General features: G+C 41.0%; 1 protein-coding gene across 3 annotated transcripts; it reads left to right on the forward strand.

Moving 5' to 3' along the window:
- Positions 1 to 12: 12 nt before the first annotated feature.
- Positions 13 to 15,777, forward strand: FBXL3 (F-box and leucine rich repeat protein 3). 3 transcript variants are annotated; one of them, XM_054628291.2, is made up of 5 exons: positions 13 to 153; positions 4,296 to 4,659; positions 6,697 to 6,819; positions 9,830 to 10,001; positions 14,832 to 15,777. In XM_054628291.2, exons 2-5 carry the CDS (start codon positions 4,297 to 4,299, stop codon positions 15,473 to 15,475), a joined length of 1,302 nt encoding a protein of 433 aa, XP_054484266.1. In that variant the 5' UTR covers positions 13 to 153; position 4,296; the 3' UTR covers positions 15,476 to 15,777. The 3 variants fall into 3 exon arrangements, with proteins under 3 accessions (XP_054484266.1, XP_077029700.1, XP_054484267.1); XM_054628292.2 differs by lacking the exon at positions 13 to 153 and adding an exon at positions 266 to 407; XM_077173585.1 differs by lacking the exon at positions 6,697 to 6,819.
- Positions 15,778 to 18,405: the final 2,628 nt, after the last annotated feature.

Consider the following 18,405-nt stretch of genomic DNA (forward strand, 5'->3'; position numbering starts at 1 on the left):
GCAGCGACGCGGGCGGGACGGGACGGAGCGGACGGTCGGGCGGTGGAGGCGGCGCTGGGGTCGGCTTTGGCGGAGAGAGCTGATGTGGCCGGAGCGGAGGCGCCAGCGCGGCCCGAGCCCCGGTTAATGCGAAGCGCAGCAGGGAGCCGCCAGGTGATGGGGCAGGAACGGGCGGGCGGCGGCGCAGCGGGACCATCCGCGGGGTCCCAGGCCCCAGGAGCGGGCTCCGAGCAGCGGGGGCGGCGGAGCTCGAGGCCCGCCGGGCTGTCGGAGCCCCGCGCCCCGGGCCGGGGCTGGGCCGGAAGGAACCGACCCTGAGGGGAGCCTTCTCCGGGAGTAGCGAGAGATCCTTAAATCCTACTCCGCCGTGTTTGGGGTCGCTGCTTCGCAGCTTTCCCGTGATAACGGTAATCAGTCGTGGAAGCCTCGCTGTGTCCAGCGGAGCAGGTTGTTTGCGGCAGGGAGGGGTTGGGTTCGCCCCTTCTTTCAGCCCCTGCTCCCCTTCAGCGCGTTCCTGGTGTTGCATGAACAGCGGGGCTGAGGCACAGCGAGCTCGGTTGGACAGGCTCTTGGGAAAGCGTTATCAGTCGGGTGCAAACAGCTCTGCACAGTTTGTTTGGTTTGGTTTTGGTTGTGGGATTTTTTTGGTTTGTTTTGTTTTGTTTTTTAACTGCCGTTGTGTTCTGGCTGCACCTTACTCGGCAATAAAAACAATGTTAAGCACGTGCTTTGCTCCTCCTCCTGCTTCTCGGTGACTGAACTGTGTGATTAGGGTTGGACACGACTATTGCAAACAAGATAGCCTGGGTTGCGCCCAGGTGCGGAGTTCAGAAACGAGTCCTTAAAATAGGTGGAGAAATTTGCTTGGAAAATCTTAAGGAGTTAGGCACGCACCCGTCTTTCACCCATCTCTCTGCCCCCATAGAGTTGGGTATTTTTGTTGGTTTGGTTTTTGGGATTTATTTTCCTTACTGGCAAAATCTTAGCTGCTAAAGCAAAGTTGGTTATAGCAGCAGTTTGAAAAACAATGATATGTGTGTGTCCTGAGTGCGCCAGAGAGAGATAAAAGCAAGATTGATGGTTCATGCATTTCTAAGAAGTGATAAGCAATCATTCCTTGAAAAGTAGGTTTTACTCATAGAGTAATTTGCTAGTATGGAATTTTGCATCCATGTCTTCCTTGTTGAAAAGTTGGACTTGGGTTTCAAGTGGTCGGATCTTTAAATTACTGGATACATAAAGCAAAGTGAATTGAACTTCTAATTGCATTGCCTTTTTCTTTTGTTAAATGTCCAGAAAGGTTTACTTTAAGTGGCCTTTTAAAAGTAAATATATTTTCAGATAGCTCTGTAAACTTGTGCAGGCAAATATGCATTTTTAAAATTCCGTATTTGTTTTATTGTTGGCATGTGAAGAGGTTGAAAGCAGTTATATTTTTAAAAAAACTATTTTGATACTTTAAGTTCTAAAATGAGAATCCAAAAATTAGATGAACAAATTGGTTAAAAATCAGATGACAAAACGGTCACGCAGTTCTTAAAATAATATTTTTTAGTCTTGAGCTTAGGCACTTTTTTCCTTTGGAAAAAGGCGACGTTTGGAAAAAGTTTGCTAAGGAAATACTTTTTAAAGGTTTCAAAAATCTTAATCTTGACCTCTTTAAATACAGTAACAAAAAAAGTTGTCTGGAAAGGTGGTTTTTTTTCCCCATCCCTTGCTTTAAGTCATGGCATTTAGTACATATAACTTCTTATTTTCTTGGAAGAAGAAAATATCAGTATACCTCTAAGTAATGGCTGTGGCATCTTTTTGTTTTTTAAGTTGGCTGTTTACAAAAATATGGGACACTATTCCACAAGTTCCATGAGTGGGTTTTGGACTGTAACCAGCACGTATTAACTACTTAGAGCTCATCCCAGTTAGCTCAGAGGTGCACAGTGAGAGCTGTCATTGAACTGGTCCACTCCTATCAACACATCCCAGAGGCTTTTTTTCCAGAAGAAAAATGAATGCAGTTTTGTCAGTGGCAGCTCCCTCCTGGTCTTCTCTGAAAGGGAGACAAAAAAGAGGGAAAAAAAAAAACCCAAACCCTACCTTAGTGCAGTGGTAACAATAGCCTACCTAACTGGAACGTTTATGCAGATTTACTGCCTTGCTAGCAGAAGATGAGACAGGATCTCTGCAAAGGAGGACTTGGAGAGCCCAGTCTAACAGTATCTTTTGTAGCTTTTTACAGATGGCTTTGGAAAGACTTGGACATCAAACAGGCAAGCCTGAGTTTGGAAAGTTAATAGCTTGCCTGTGGTGAATGTTCCTTATAACCTAGTTGTTTGGAATATCTGTTTAGCCTAAAGCTTAAACCAATGTTGCATTTCAGACTAGCTTATTATAAATACTGTTCTTGCACTATGCTGAGTTATTATCTCTAAGAGAAACACAACAGGCTTGCAGTGGATTTGCCAATTAATTCTTGATTAATTTTAAGTTGAATTCCACTTTCACGGTTGCAAAATCCAATTCCTTTATATTTTTGTTAGTTGCAGATGGTTCTGAGTCACTGTTCAGTTTTCTTGCTTTTCTTCACTGATGAAGTGGCTCAGCACCAGAGCTCTGTCTCTGGCAGAAAGCTTGTTCCAGCACAGGAATTGTGTTCTGCATAGTCCCGTAAATGGGAACTGAATCACGGAAAACAGTTCTCAGGAAGCAAGTAGAGATTTTTGCCCAGTACTGTTTTCATCCTCTGCTTGCCTCCAAGTGTGCTGGGAGTAAAAACAGGAGTTTAAAATAGTCAAGACAAATTTTTTTTCATCAGTCTTTCATGACCCTGTGTTCAGGTTTGTCTGCATCATCTTATGAGTGGCATTAGACTTTAAGTGATAGCTTGCTTCTGTCATGTGAGTAGCTAGGATTAAAGCCTTTTAAAGGTAGGTAGGGAGGTGCTGCCTTTGAGAAAGTAATCTGTGATGCACTGGATTATAAGCAGTATAATTTCTAGGTGGCATTTTGTTTCAGGAAGTACTTCCAGACTTAGTTGCAGTACATAGCAGGGATATGTAACTTTTCAGATCCCAGGAGGGATCTGGGCATGTGATAACCCTAGACATGTAATTGAATGTTAAACCAGGATGATTTTGCTGTGTATGAAGTCCTTGTTTATCTTCTGGGGAGGCTGGGGGTGCTTTATGTGTCAGGCTCACCCTGCCCCTGGATTCTCTCAGCTCTCTGGAGACTGGAATTGAGCACATTGTAGTTGAATATGAGGCAGCAGAGCCCTTTAGGACATGATGTGCATCACGCTGAGGCTTTTGAAAATAAATGATCAGATGCCAAGTTCACTTGTAAGATGGCATGTACAAAAGAACATGTTTGGATTAAAACCCAGTGAGCTTGGATGTGTTTCAGATATATGTAGTGGTAAGGGTCTTTTTCTCTCCAATAATGTAATATAAGGTAGAAGTTGTTAAGGTGATGTAATTATGGCAAAAGCATATGCTACAACCTTTTGCTGCAGGCTTGCTGAATTTAATACAATTTTGAAGAATTTTTTCTGGCCCTTCTCTAAATTTTTTTTGTGGGTTGAAACTTCCAGACTGTTACTGGAAGTCTTCTGTAATGCCTATTTACTAGTTAGCTGGAAAAATGAAAGCACACCAATGGACTTGATGAAATATATTTTCAAGGATACTGATTTAAAACAGATGTCTATTTAAGCAATGTATTTTAAATAAATAAATTTAAAAAGAAAATATTCTTCCTTTCTCAGAAAAAAATTATTTGGTCTGATGCAGCATTGCAATATGCAGTGCTTGCAAGCATACATACAGTAATTATTTACTTCCTTGCCTGATTTTTATCTCCACAGTTTCAAGTGTAGTTCCTAATAAATAGGACTGGGCCAGGAATATTTATGTCAGGGTTCAAAAAATTGTTTAGAAGATTTTCCTTCCATTAGTAGAACAGTAGAGTAATAATCAACAACACAGTAAAACAAATTAGTTCAAAGTATTCTCAAACACACAAATGAAACACTGAAAGGAGGGTGACTGTTATAAATGGGTTGGCACTGTTAATGATTAAAGAAGTAATAGTAAAGATATCAGCTTAGATGATAATGTTATTTCTGGACTGCCATTTTGGTTTGTTACTTGGGATTTTTTTCCTTTATATATGGCAGGAAAAAAAACTCTGCCAAGGTGTTGTTGCATAAAATACCCTTTTCAACTCCACAGTTTCTATTAATATTGTTCTCAGCTCTTACATTTACAAAATAAATTTTTTTTTAATTACTTCTGTAGAATGAAACGAGGAAGGACAACTAATGAGGCCAACAGCAGTTCATCTGAAGACACAACTGAGAAGGAATCCAAGAGACACAAGATTGTAGAGAAGAAAACCACAGTTGTGCAGAGTCCTGACTGGGCAAACCTGCTCCAAGACATTATCCTGCAGGTGTTCCAGTACTTGCCACTTCTGGATCGTGCTCATGCATCCCAGGTCTGCAGGAGCTGGAACCAAGTGTTTCATATGCCTGATCTCTGGAGGTGCTTTGAGTTTGAGCTGAATCAACCAGCCACGTCAAACCTGAGGACTACACACCCTGAACTAATCAAGCAAATAATAAAGAGGCATTCCAATCACCTGCAGTATGTTAGCTTCAAGGTAGTGTACTTTATAGGCTTTTTTAAAGTGACTTTTATCCTAAAAGGAATAGGGCAGCTGTCAGTGTGGTAGGTGGCCTTGTTTTCAGGCCACCTGAATAGGTGGAGGAAATGGATTGTCTAAATGGACATGTAGACATGGAGATCACCTCCCAATTAATTTGTTTGGGTTTATTTTGAGGACCAAAACTTGAAATAACAGTATTGAACCTACCTTTTCATTGTCTTATTTCTGTCAGATGGGATTTTTTTTGGCTGGTGTGTGGTGTGGTTTTTTGTGGTTTTTTGTTTGTTTTTGTGGGTCCTTTGTTGCGGTTTTTGGGGGGGTTTTTTGTGAGCTTTTTGGTTGGTTTTGCCTTTTTTGGTTTCTTGAGGGGTTTTTTTTGTAGCAGTTCAGCTGCTTAAAATTCTGCTTCGTGAAGTGGACAGAAATAGTTCTGATACGACTGCATGAGTGGGTTACTGCCTCAGAATTAAGTTCAGTCAGAATACCTAAGTTGAGCATTTCCCCATTTCACATCCTGTAGGTACTTGGCTCTAATATTCATGGTTAGAAAACATCTAATGCACAGAGAGGGACTTCAGTACTGCCAGTCATCAACTAGCAGTTTTAATCTTAAATTGTATGGGATTGTCTGTACTCAGTGCAGCTGCGTACAGGGGACTGAGAGAGTTTGTGTGGTTTGCATAGGATGGTGCATGTCTTCACGTTGTGGAATTATTTTCAGTACATGAAAACTTCTAATGTGGGCTTACATAGCAGTGTGTTTTGGAAGGGTGCTGTGAATCTCCTGGCTGCATATGCATCAGCTGTGTGAGAAATTTGGAAAGGAAGTGTGTTCTGCAGCAAGTTCAGCATACTTGTTTCTGAGATCAGGCAGTTCTAAAGCTGGAATCATCAGCATGTGAGGAGCTGAGTCACCTCTAACTGATCACATGTATTGCTACTGCTTGCTTGCAGTACCAGATACAAACTGTTACCACGTGGTTTGCAGGGCTTTTATCAGCATCCAAATAAAGAAAACCTGGGGCTGTAGTGGAGTGACCTCCCAGTGTCTTATCTCCTGTCTGTGTTGCTTTACACCCAAGGAATTTTGGGTGCCCTTTGCTTGTAGGGTGATCCATCATTTCTTTCATGTGTCACTTCAGTTGTTCCAGTGCTGCAGAATACACAAGGAAGTGGGTGTAACACTCACCAGTCCTCTGTAAAGGCTGAAAACAAGAGAGGTGTTTTCTATAGGCAAAGAAGGATGAGTTGTTGAAAATCAAGGTTTTTCAGCTTGTGTTTGAGCAGAAAATGAATGTTCATTTGACTTAATCTGTTGCTGCCAAGGTAGCATGGCTTACAGTGGAGTTAAATTTGATCCTGTGATCAAGCTTTATACTGTTCTGTAGGTCTGCAAAGCTCTCATGGCTGCTGCGCATTCAGAAAGCACATCTGAGGGTCGGGGGAAGTCCCCTGGAGACCCACTTAGTGATTTGGTTGGGTAGCAAGCTGACTGATGAAGGTTTTGGGATTTGTGTTGGTTTGCTTGGTTTGGTTTGGTTTTTTTAGAGTATCCATTGCATCTGTTGTGGTTTAGCAGTGAAGGGCCAGTCATTCAGGTTCATATGATAATGCACTTAACTCTCCAGCAGCTCAGTTTTATGAACTGAGCCACTGTAAAAAGAAACGGCTTTTTACATAGTAGAGGATTTATAGAATTCTTGCATTTTGGTAAGGAGGAATGTAAAGAGGAAGTGGAATAGGCTCTGGACCCTCCACTGGCTTGTTACTTGATGTGGAATGAGGATCTTGGAACACACTGTTTAGCTAACCCCTCACCATGCTATATTTTACCAAAGTGTTTAGAAGAGTAGTAAATTTAGAGCAAATAGTCTTGGATTTTTGATTCGTACTTTTTTGGGGGAATAAAGAATAACATTGATGGATTCACAATGAGAGTTGTTTTTTACATCACATTTCAGAAGGTAAAGTGAAAAAAAAAAAGAGTATATTTGCAGTGCATTCTGAACACGAAATTCGTTTTGTTTTAAGGTGGACAGTAGCAAGGAATCTGCAGAAGCAGCTTGTGATATTTTATCACAGCTTGTGAATTGCTCTCTGAAAACACTTGGGCTAATTTCAACTGCCCGGCCAAGCTTCATGGATTTACCAAAGGTATTTTGTTATGTATATTTTCTATTGCAAAGTATTGCAGTGTTTCATACAGTACTTCTGTAACTTTATGAAAAGTTCTATTGTGGGAATATGAATCTTGGATAAAGAAAAGTTTTTTAGTGGTCTAGCCTGTAATAAAGGGAGAAGCTGATATGTACAGTGATGGATATATGAAGTTCCATTCAGTCTCTGAATCATATGAGAGCGTAGGCCTGACCTTGTTCTTTCAAGTCCTCCTGTCTGTTGACCTCAATGTAGTGCTGAGCAGTGTGGTGCAAGCTAAGAGGCTAGACAGTTCAGGTCTGTGTAATTGTGTTGTGGGGTTTGTTTAGGAGACAATCAAATGATTGGTGGAGTTTTATCCATGTGGACTTGCCATAGGGCTTACACAATCTCTTCAGAAAGAAATAGGATCATGATTTGCAGGGCTTCACTTCAGGCAGTCAAGCGTTAACATACTTGGTGAAGTGCACTGTATTTCTGAAATTTTCAGTCAAGATTTTTACCTTGCACGTTTACCAAAAATCAGATCTTGTTAGAAAGCATTTAATCTGGATGACAAACTCTTACATGTGCTTCTAGAGAAGCATTCCTGCTAGTGAGGTGGAAGTGTACTATTGCTAAGGAGCAGGGGAGTGGTTGTGAAGGGTCAGATACAAATAGACTATTGGCTAGATCTCAGTGATGTCATGGCTGCTGATGGCAGTAAGGACAAGGAAGAACTAGAGACAGCCTTGGAAAGGGAAGTAGGCTGCAGGTGAGGTTAGCTATGGAAGGGTTATCAATTATTATCCTTGCAGTGGTCACTGCCATGTCATATGTCTCTCTTGAATATGTATTTTTAACTGATAATTTTCAAAGAGGCTTTTCAGATATTTAATTAGTTTTGCTCTGATTTTTTTCCTTTTCTGATGTTCTTCGAGGTGTGATGATAAGAAAACCTGAATATAGTGACAACAATCCACAGTGTGTTAAAAATACTTTGTCCTTTCAGCTCTTTCTTACTTTTTTTTTATTAACCTGAATGCTGTTTTAGATCTCTTAGTTTTCACTGGAGGGATATATTAGGGTCATGTCTAGCTTGCTGAGTAATTATTTGTAATTGTTCATGCTATGTTCTTATTCAGCTTCAAGGATTATGAAGCATGGGTTTCCTTTTTTTTTTGTTTCTCAGTAAGTTCACATTTGGCCTTTAAAAAAATAGTTTCAAAATAAGTCAAAATTAGCTCTAAGCATAATTTGCCTTGTGATGCTTATGACTTCAATAGTTTTGTCACTTGCATAAGGGACAAATAGTGAAACTAAGGAATTTAATTTGACTGTGACGGAATTCTTGTGGGAAGCTGTTAGTGACAGGTCCATTAGATGAAAAGCAGACAAAGCTGAATTAATTTGGGAAATGGTTAATACTTTGCTGTGGTTTTGGATTTCTTGGGTGGTGGTGGGGGTCTTATTTTTATCAGACTGTATAGGAGGTCTGAACTACTTGGAATTATCTTCATCAGTGCTCTCTTGTTGTCAAGTGACCTGACATGTGGCAAATATCTCTAACTCATATTTAGAGTTGTGTTGCCTGTCTTTTCACTAAGTACATTTTAGGTGTGTAGAATCTTTTAAAGAATCATACTACAGACTACAGATATGGCAATACTGAAAAGACCAGCTTTTACATGTTGGGATATTGCCTGTTTCCTGCTAGCTCTTCAAACTAGAAGGTTCAAGTTACCTTTTTTAATAAGTGTGGTTAACTTTCTTTGCCTTTCTATTTAACAACCTTCTTTTTCTAAATACAGAGAATAAAAACACAGTGCTAACATTCTCATAATACAGAGTTGAAATAATATTAAAGCATCTTTTCTTCTGTACATAACACATATGAGCATACTGTTGGGATAGTTGGAGTGGTCCCTAAAGCCAAAGTGTGTAAAGATTCTGAGTTGAACTTCATGTTTCCATCTGCATGAACTGACTTTGAAAGTTTGTGTAAGCGTGAAAGAAGTAAGTCCTACTCTAAATCTCATTGTGTGGCAGTTTTATAAAAAATCACCAATATATCACTTATGAACAAACAAATATTTTTACCAGGCCTTCTCTTATATAACTGTATTCAGGGTATGTTCCTGGGTATGTGGCTCAGAGTGAAACAGGCTTGAAATCCAAGCAGCAGCTCAGTTTTTTAAAGATACTTAATGTAGCACATGGAGAAAATTATTTTTTAAAGTCTATTTGGTCAGTCTGATGAGAAATCATGAAGATGAACTAAACATTCACTTCATACCACCAGTGGTTTTTACCATCACTGCTGTATTTGCTCCTTAGTCTGTGTTTCTCAAGTTCAGGTTCCCAGGGCTCTGTCTTTAATGATAAGTTTCAGTGGTTATGCAAAAATGCTGAGCACTTGTCCTGCCTTATCTATGCTGCTTATCCAGTAGTTCATAGATTTCCTGCTCCTTGGCTCTGTTTGGAGCACTCCAGTTAGCTTTCCAAGAAACCTGTCCAAACCCTAAATATTTCTATGTGGGTGGTAGGCAGGCAGTGCAGTCATTTGTCTTTGGATACAAACACTCCTGACTACGTATGCAGCACAACTTGCCATGAGGGAAGTCCTCTTCTACAAGATGCTTCTTTTAGAGTGTGACTTGTCTCATCTGTTCAAAGAACATTAAAACAAATCCTCAAAATGAGGGCTTCTAGGCTTTCCCTTTGCTTGTGGTCTTTCTGCAGATTTAAATTTGCGCAGTGGATTGTCCAAGGTCAGGTTCTTGATTAACATCTGATGTTATACATTCTGATTTGCCCAATACATAAACAGATAGCAAAAAATTATTACACTTCCTCTACTAAAAATGTCAGTTTTAGTATAATTTTTAAATTATGCAATATCAAAAGAATGCTTTTTCAACAAATAATGTCAAGAACTAAAAACTAGGAGTGCTGTGCACATTGTGAAACCATTGAGATCTTTACTTCACATACTACTCTTTCATTTAAATTTCCTTTTATTTTTCAGTCTCACTTTATTTCTGCACTGACAGTGGTGTTTGTGAACTCCAAATCCCTCTCTTCACTTAAAATTGATGACACACCTGTGGATGATCCATCTCTCAAGGTTCTGGTGGCTAACAACAGTGACACCCTCAAACTGTTGAAAATGAGCAGCTGTCCTCATGTTTCTCCAGCTGGTAAGCTGCTGTGGTTTTGGGGTTAGCCTCTTTGGGGTTTTTTGGTTGGTTGGTTGGGATTTTTTAATGCATGCAATAAATTCTGTCTGAAACCAGTATACCTCTGAAAACAGAGGGGTGAGGTAAGAGGGAAGATGAGTGTGGTATTACCAGCAACTGTCCATGAATAAAGTACTTTCAGCTAGTGGTCAATCCATCTATCCTACCACTTCACAGTGACTACTGGGCTAATGATAAAATAGTGCATGTCTGCTGTGGGCAAATAGTTAACCTCATGTGGAACTTCATGAGAACGTAGCAAATTGATTGTGCTCTATTTCTGCAATGACAAAGTATTCCAATATAACGAAGCTTTTTTGGGATACAGGTTTCTTTTCCATACTTTGTTATGTGTGGGTTTTGACTGTTGCCATGCCATGGCTTAGAAAGATGCTGGTTTAGTAATTCTGAAAGAAAGTCATCGCTGGAGAAAAACTGCGGACAGCATCAAAAAGGGGAGATGAGACTGAGGATTGCACAACTTCTGCAGTCACCAGATGTACTTCTCTAACACTCTTAAGTGTGTCTGTAACAAGAATGAAGCCAGCTCATACCAGAACAAAATCATTCAAGATTGTTGAAGTTCACAGAATATACATTTCTGATAGACTTACACAACACACAGCGAATTTAAGATTTATTCACAGACCATCAGTTTAACACTTACAGTTTTCTACTGAGAAAGAGAAGAGGAGTTGTAAATGAAGTGCTGGCAATTTAGTGTGATTCGTCTTCTGAGGATGAGTAGAAACTATAGAAACCATAACACCATAACTTTCTCCATGCAAATACATTGCAGCTGTAAATGCTAGATTTATTATCTGTCAAATTCACCAGCAGGATTCCTACAAGGGAAAAGCAGTACTGTTGCAGAGGGTGTGTTACTGTAGTGATAGATAACAAACAAAACAAATTTAATACCTTTTGTAAGTGTAGCTCTCAGACAGAGCCTCGTGTTTGGCTTTGTATAAAGAAGTCCTGAAAATGCAGGAGTGGTGTTTTGCAGCAGCCTGGTCCAGCAAAGTGTTCCCAGAATTAACTGCATAATTGCCTCCTCCAAGCTTTTTAGTCATAGATGGGGTTTGTTTAAATTGGCTTGAGGGACTGACTTTTCCAGTCTAAAATTGTTTTTTGAGAATCCTTGTGTCTGAGAAGTGCAAGAGCCATAACAGCTGTGTCTGTTAAGAGGAAAAGGCTTCAGCAGTAATTTGTAGCTAGGCAGGGAGAGTCATTTCCTTGGACTTGGATCGAAGAGTAGCCTGTCAGCTCTAGCAGAGTTGGCTGGTTTGTGGATAATCCTTGCTAGAAGGCTTCATTGGAACATCATACACTTGATAATTTGGGAGGAGACATGGGTGTGTTCTGATTGATGTATCTTGCATGGTTGTAAATTGAAGGAACAATGGGTAAGAAGTGGTCATGCCTGTTAAAGGACATGTTCCATCCTCCATGTTCTTCATGGAGGATGAATAGATCGGGGTAAGATGCATTAGTAACAAAACCAGGGAGTGCTGAGCAAACAGTAGGAGAGTTTAACTGCTTAATTCAGATAAGGGTGTGCCTTGAGATGGAGAAAAAGTGAATGCACTGGGTTTGCATGGCACTTGTTTTGTGGGGCACTGAGGGGGCTACAGGAGTGGTTTCTTCCCCATGTCCAGCAGAGCCAAGGCCAAGCCCATCAGTGACAATGGTAGTGCCTCTGGGATAACCTGTTTAAGAAGGGGGAGCAGGTACTGGAGGAGAGCAGTTGCAGCTGGGGACAGGAGTGAGAATACATGAGAGAAACAACTCTGCAGACACCAAGGTCCATGAAGAAGGAGGGGGCAGGAGCTGATCCAGGTGCCAGAACTGAGATTCCCCTCAGTCCATGGTGCAAACCATGCTGAGGCAGCTGTGCCCCTGCAGCCCTTGGAGGGCCACAGTGGAGCAGAGGTCCACCTGCAGCCCCTGGAGGACAGGTGGATGCCAGAAAGAGGCTGTGACTCTGTGGGAAGCCCATGCTGGAAGAGTCTCTTGGAAGCATGTGTTGAGAGAGGAGCCCATGCTGGAGCATGTTTGATGGCAGGAATTGACCCTGTGTGGAACACTGGAGTCTGTTCCTGAAGGACTGCATGCCATGGAAGAGACCCACGCTGGAGCACTTTGTGAAGAACTGCAGTCTGAGAAGGACTCCCATTGAGAAGTTCATGGGGGACTGCTCCCATGTGAGGGACTGGGAAAGAGTGAGGGGTGGTCTCCCCCTGAGGAGAAGGAGTGGCAGACACAATGTCTGAAGAACTGACTACAGCCCCCATTCCCTGAACCCCTGTGCTGCTGGGAGGGAAGGAGGTAGAGAAAATAATAAGGAAGTTAAGCCTGGGAAGAACAAAGGAGTGAGAGGAAGGTGTGTTAAGATTCACTTTTATTTCTCATTACCCTACTCTGATTCAAGTGATTATATATTGATTTCCCCAAGTTGAGTCTGTTTTACCCATGATGGTAATTGGTGATCTCTCCCTGTCACCCTTATCTTCACTCTTGAGTTTTTAACTGTGTTCTCTCTCCCCTGCCCAGCTGGGGAAGGGAGCGATTGCACAGCTTTGGTGGGCACCTGGTGTCCAGGGAGGGGCATCCCACCAAGTGGAACAAAGAAAGAAAGAAGCTGGTGTGTGGATAGCTGGCTTCCAGAGCAGGCAGGCTGCAAAAATGAAACTGTTGAAGGAAAAAGTGACCTGGATTTTTTTTTGTAATGGGGATATTGTAATTAGCAGGCTGCTAAAAATATAGAAAAACTTTATGGAAACGAAAGGGCTGTGAGTTGCAAAACTAATTACTTAGAGATGCAATTAAAATGTCTTCAGATTGGAGGAGGGGGGAATGTTCATTACTAGGTCAGTTCTCAAGAAATTTTTTAGTGAAGGACAGAGAAGAGTAATGAAAGTAGAGCAAGAGAGACTCCACTACTGCAGGGATAAAGGAAAAAGGTTGATATCAAACAGTGAATTGTTCTAAGTTACTGTGTAAAGATAAAGAGACACGTTTGAATTTGGGCTGGAGAAACAAAGGCAGTGATGTATTTCTAATCTTTGTGAGCTTATCTGAAGTTACTTCTGTTTGGTGTTCCCACTCTGAAACACTAACTGTTGGAACAGAGGGAATGGAAAATGTTCCTGTAAAGGTGGTATTTGTGCTGTGGCATGGGGTAGCAGGGCTGCTTCTCTTGGGGTGGGAGTTGGGAAGCAGAGCCGGTGTCAGGTGTGGCTTTATCAGGAGCATCATGAGTCAGGGATTTTTTTGATGCAACTCAGAAGTAAGATCAGAGAGCAGAGCTGTTTACCTCTCAGTGACACTAAGGTGTGGGCAGTGCCTAGGGGTGTTCTCTGAAATACATGGGCTCCAGGCAGGCATTCCAGTAGCTGTCTACACTGTATACATTGTCAGCTCTTTATATAGGATGCATAGTTGCATTGACAGACCATGTATATCCAGTTTTAGACCCATAAAAATCACAGTAAGTTGTACCCCAGCTCTTCCCTTTTTGCATTGCACATACAGTGTACCCCAAAACTTAACAAAGTTTTATGGAAGGATGGCCGCCAGGACAACAAGCTTTTTTTAGATGAGAAAATGTATATGGATCTTGAAACTGCCTAAAATACTATATATCTCAACAGACTTAGGTATTCTGAAGCAGCATGTCTGAGTTTCCTTAGAGAGTGATCATAGTGACCCTTCTGATTCATGCAATGTTTTTGCAGTGATTTTTTTAAGAAAGTGTTTCTATGCTCAGAATAGGCTTCCCTAAATTTAATAGCTGCACTTTAAAATAACTGCTGTTTTCTGAATTTCTTCCTGTTGGTTTAGTGTATTGAGCTCAGGTTTTTCAGTTTCATGTTAAATGCTATGTTCTCATCCCTTCTCTTAATGGAAAGGCTGTATCCTACATTTCATGCAGTTTTCTGGGTCACATGAAATGCAGAGGACTGAATGCTCTTCTTAGTGCTTTTTATTTTTTTCAGTATTGTTACCAGTATAATACCATCGCTTGTATCTACAAATAGTGTGAGTGGAAACCTTAGACTGACCCGGATTCTCTTTTTAATATTTGATATTGAATAATATTCTGTGAGCTGCATTGAATATTGAATCATTAAAGAGAATCTCAAAATTGCTGTTTTAGAAATTACTGCTCCAAATTTCTACTGTTTTGCCTCTTTTTGCTGTAGCTTTTCCAAATTTAAGCATTTATACTTTCCTAGAAAAAATAAATATGACAGCAGGAGCCTCTCTATTGAATTAAAATATAACATTCATTTTACTTTTGCTTTACATTTGCTTTCTTCAGATGACAAGTTTCACTCCAGTTGCTTTGTCAGCCACAGAACACTCAGCAGTTCTTCCAAGCTGGCTAAAGAAATAGTTTTATCATGAGTAAGCACCTTTTACAAAAGTGAGATTGAGTATATGTAGTCTTACAACAGAACAGTCAGAATATGCTATTTATGTATTTGTCACTTCTGTTTATGTGTTTGTTCACTTCTTTCTGATTCCCAGCAAAACAGAGATGTAGTCACATTGTGTGTGTCTGTCTCACATGTAGGTACAAAAAAGTCACAAGATCCTGCCTGTGAAAAAGATTAGTGTTCTGGTTGTCCAGTTTGATTTGGTTTTGATTCTAGGTCTTGGTTGCACATTTGAAACAGGTGCCCAAAGCACCCCTCCTGTCACATATAAACAGTTCCCTCCCATTTTTTGTTCAGTCATCAGTGCCTTTATCTGTGTAACGCCTTGCATCGTGCTGTCCTCTCACAGGTATCCTTTGTGTGGCTGACCAGTGCCATGGCTTGCGAGAGCTGGCGCTGAACTACCACCTGCTGAGCGACGAGCTGCTGCTGGCTCTGTCCTCGGAGAAACACGTCAGGTTAGAACACTTGCGCATCGATGTGGTCAGTGAGAATCCCGGACAGACTCAGTTCCACACCATTCAGAAGAGCAGCTGGGACGCTTTCATCAAGCACTCTCCTAAAGTAAATTTAGTCATGTACTTTTTCTTGTACGAGGAGGAGTTTGACCCGTTCTTTCGTTACGAGATCCCCGTCACTCACCTGTACTTCGGCAGGTCGGTCAGCAAGGACGTGCTGGGCCGCGTGGGGATGACGTGCCCGCGCCTGGTCGAGCTGGTGGTGTGTGCCAATGGATTGCGGCCGCTGGACGAGGAGCTGATCTGCATCGCCGAGCGGTGCAAGTACCTGTCGGCCGTGGGCCTCGGGGAATGTGAAGTCTCCTGCAGTGCCTTTGTGGAGTTCGTGAAGATGTGTGGCGGTCGCCTCTCTCAGCTCTCTATTATGGAGGAAGTTCTGATTCCTGATCAGAAATACAGCTTAGAGCAGATTCATTGGGAGGTTTCAAAGCATCTTGGTAGAGTCTGGTTCCCAGACATGATGCCCACTTGGTAAAGTCCTTAAAAGACTCCAAGGCGAATGGAGTAGCACCTTAAACCCAAGCTTACCATATTGCAATTTCCTGTATAAGCTTATTTAATAATATAGATTCTGTTGCAAGTTAATTAATGGTTTGATTAGAAAATTAATTTTTCTTTCAAAAATATTTTGGAACTTGAGAACCAAAAGAGTTCACAGCTCCAAAACCTGTTTTCATCCAAACAAAATTCAGGTTTCTGTTTTATATTTAGTATTTGTCATTAAAGGTGACTTTAAATATTTTTGGAAATAAAAATTATTTAAAATATTGAAATGCACTTGCAAAATACCAGTTTTAATATGGTGTTTTTCTTTGATTTAGATTAGTAGTATTGGACACAATCATATTTGATCTTAAAAAGCCAAGTGAAACCCCACCAAAATTGCATGCTTTTGTTGCAGACTGTAGCATTTCTAAATCCAGTCACCTCGATGACAAGATGACGATTATGAGGAGTGTCTAGTAGCCTGTGAAATACACACATTCTGTTAAGTCATAAAGGCAAGAGCAATATACAATAATAAATTTAGACAACTAAAGTAGTAAGTTTACCACCTTATTCAACAGATTATTAGATCCATCTAAAATGTATTTAGAGCGCTAACAGCCAGTAGTTTGAGCTACCAAAAGTGGTGTGGGGTTTTTTCCACGCTCTATGCATTTTAATGTAGTTTGCTTATGGGGTCTCAGATCTGCGTCTAAACCTGTTTTAAGGTATTTTATGTCTAGCTCAGGAAGCGAAAGCATTCTGGGGAAAAATGTAGATACATTGTATTTAAAACCACACTGGAGTTAATGAGCTTTTCTTGCACATTACCCGGTTTGGCAGCATACGGTGAGATGGAATAATGTATGGTTTGTGAAATGAACCCAGCAATGTTATTCTCATGATGTGGGTGTGAGCAGTGCGAGAAAGGTAAAATTTGAATGTTGACCAAGAACCTTTTCACAAAACCTTAGACCTTTTGGCTGCTTTCAGTTTGACAGAAATGACATTGGAACAGTTGCTTAAGCTGTATAAACTAACTGTATACTGTAAATCTGTTTCAGAAATGTTTATGTATAAAGTGGATGTTTAATAGATGACAATTTTTGTATTCCTTTAATTCAGCTAGTTCTGTAATTTCATAATATTTAACAATTCAAAAGGAGTAGACTTGGTGAAGTAGAGCAATAGGCAAAAATTTGTTTCGAACATTTTATAAATCAGTTTTATTAAAGAAAGTTTTTAGTTTGTAAGTGGTGTAGGCAAGACACTGCCTGTGATCTGGACGTGGCTTGTGACTTCATTTCTTACTGCCAACAGTTATTTTCTCTTTGAGGTTGCTGATGGTAACACTGAAGTGTTGCCCGGAGAGCTGCATGTTTGAGAGATGTGGTCAGCCCTCAGCAAGGCAGAGCTGCCCCCACGGGCTGGGTTAAGCTTAGCTGGTGGCTGCTTCTCACTTGAGCTGTACAGCTCCTTCTGTCGTAAGTAGATTTCCTTCATCTCTGATTTCAGTCATGTTTATCCGAATGTATAATTTAGTGTAATACACTTATGAGTGTATTTAAGTTCATAACTATATTTTGAGCAAACAATGCTCAGCGGACTGGACATCTTTATAGGGGAGTTGTATGTTTCTGTAGAGCTTTGATTTAAAAATTGCATTTTATGAAATAACTCCGGTTTTTGTATTAGAATTTGTTAAATTAATGTAATACTATAATTTGCTTTTATTTGTACAAAAGGTGTCAATATATTTAGTCCGTAAAAGTAAAAAAGCTCTGTGTCTTTTATAACCTGACTCTCAGAACTGCCTGTATGAGAAAGGTGGAGTATCACTTGTAGTCTGGGGACAGGATTTAGTTTTCACTAAATTAATGTGAACAATACTAATTAGTAATGGAGCCAAAAGCTCTTTGGACCTTGACTGCAGGTGTCCCGATGCTGCATGGTAAGTTGCCAACATGTTGGTAATGGGAATAACTGAAAGGCGAGGCACAACCTCAGTACCAGATCCCACTCCTGAAGTCACACCTTGGAAACCCAGGATTCTGCTGCTCACAGAGAGGCCTCTGTCAGACCCTGGTGTGAGGAATGTATTAGGAGCTGAAGGTGGCAGGGTTGGCTGTAGCAAAACTGCTTCCCCAGCAAGGTACCTGGCTGGCTCTGAGAAGCCTGTGTTGTTGCACTGACTTCAAAAAGTCCTTCCTGAAGGCAACACCATATTATACTGGTTATTAGGATGTTCAGCAAAAGAAAACTGCTTAAAAGCAGTTGTCTCCCTCTTCCATGGGAGGTCAGCAGTTTTTATACATTGAATCAGTTACTGCATCCTTCATTCAAGCTATGACATAAACTTGCCAGGCAAGCCTACAATGCTTTTTGAGCAAATTCACTATGTCTTCTTTTGCCTTCTAGATGTTGAAACAATTCAAATACATAAAAATCATGGCACAAGTACCACAGACTCACAAAGTTCACCAGAAACAGGAACATGAGTGTCATAGATGTATCATTTTTCCCAAGCTCACCTTTATTTCTTATTATCAGAATAACAAAACTCAGGTGGTGGCTTGGTTGTCCAGTTTTGGGTAGGAGTTAATGTGTGCAGTGACAGATCTTACCTCTAAATCCAAGTGGTTACAAGTTAAGATATTGAAGGCAGCAGCTCTCCTAATCCAGGACATCTGGGGGTGGGTTTGTGAGGGGGAAGGCAGAGAACATTGGTACCAGTGACTTCCATTGCACAGTGCTTTGAGAAACAGGAGCAGCACACTCTGTTTGACCTGATGGATGATGAGCCAGGATCTGCTTTGCTGGAGAACCCTCCTGGAATGAAGTGTGGCTTACAACCCCGAGCAGCCCACAGGTGTGGCAATGCAGCAGTTTTACACAAGACCAGTGTGCAGACTTGGAAAT

The sequence above is a fragment of the Agelaius phoeniceus genome, chromosome 2 (assembly GCF_051311805.1).
Source record: "Agelaius phoeniceus isolate bAgePho1 chromosome 2, bAgePho1.hap1, whole genome shotgun sequence".
NCBI classification, from domain to species: Eukaryota; Metazoa; Chordata; class Aves; order Passeriformes; family Icteridae; genus Agelaius; species Agelaius phoeniceus.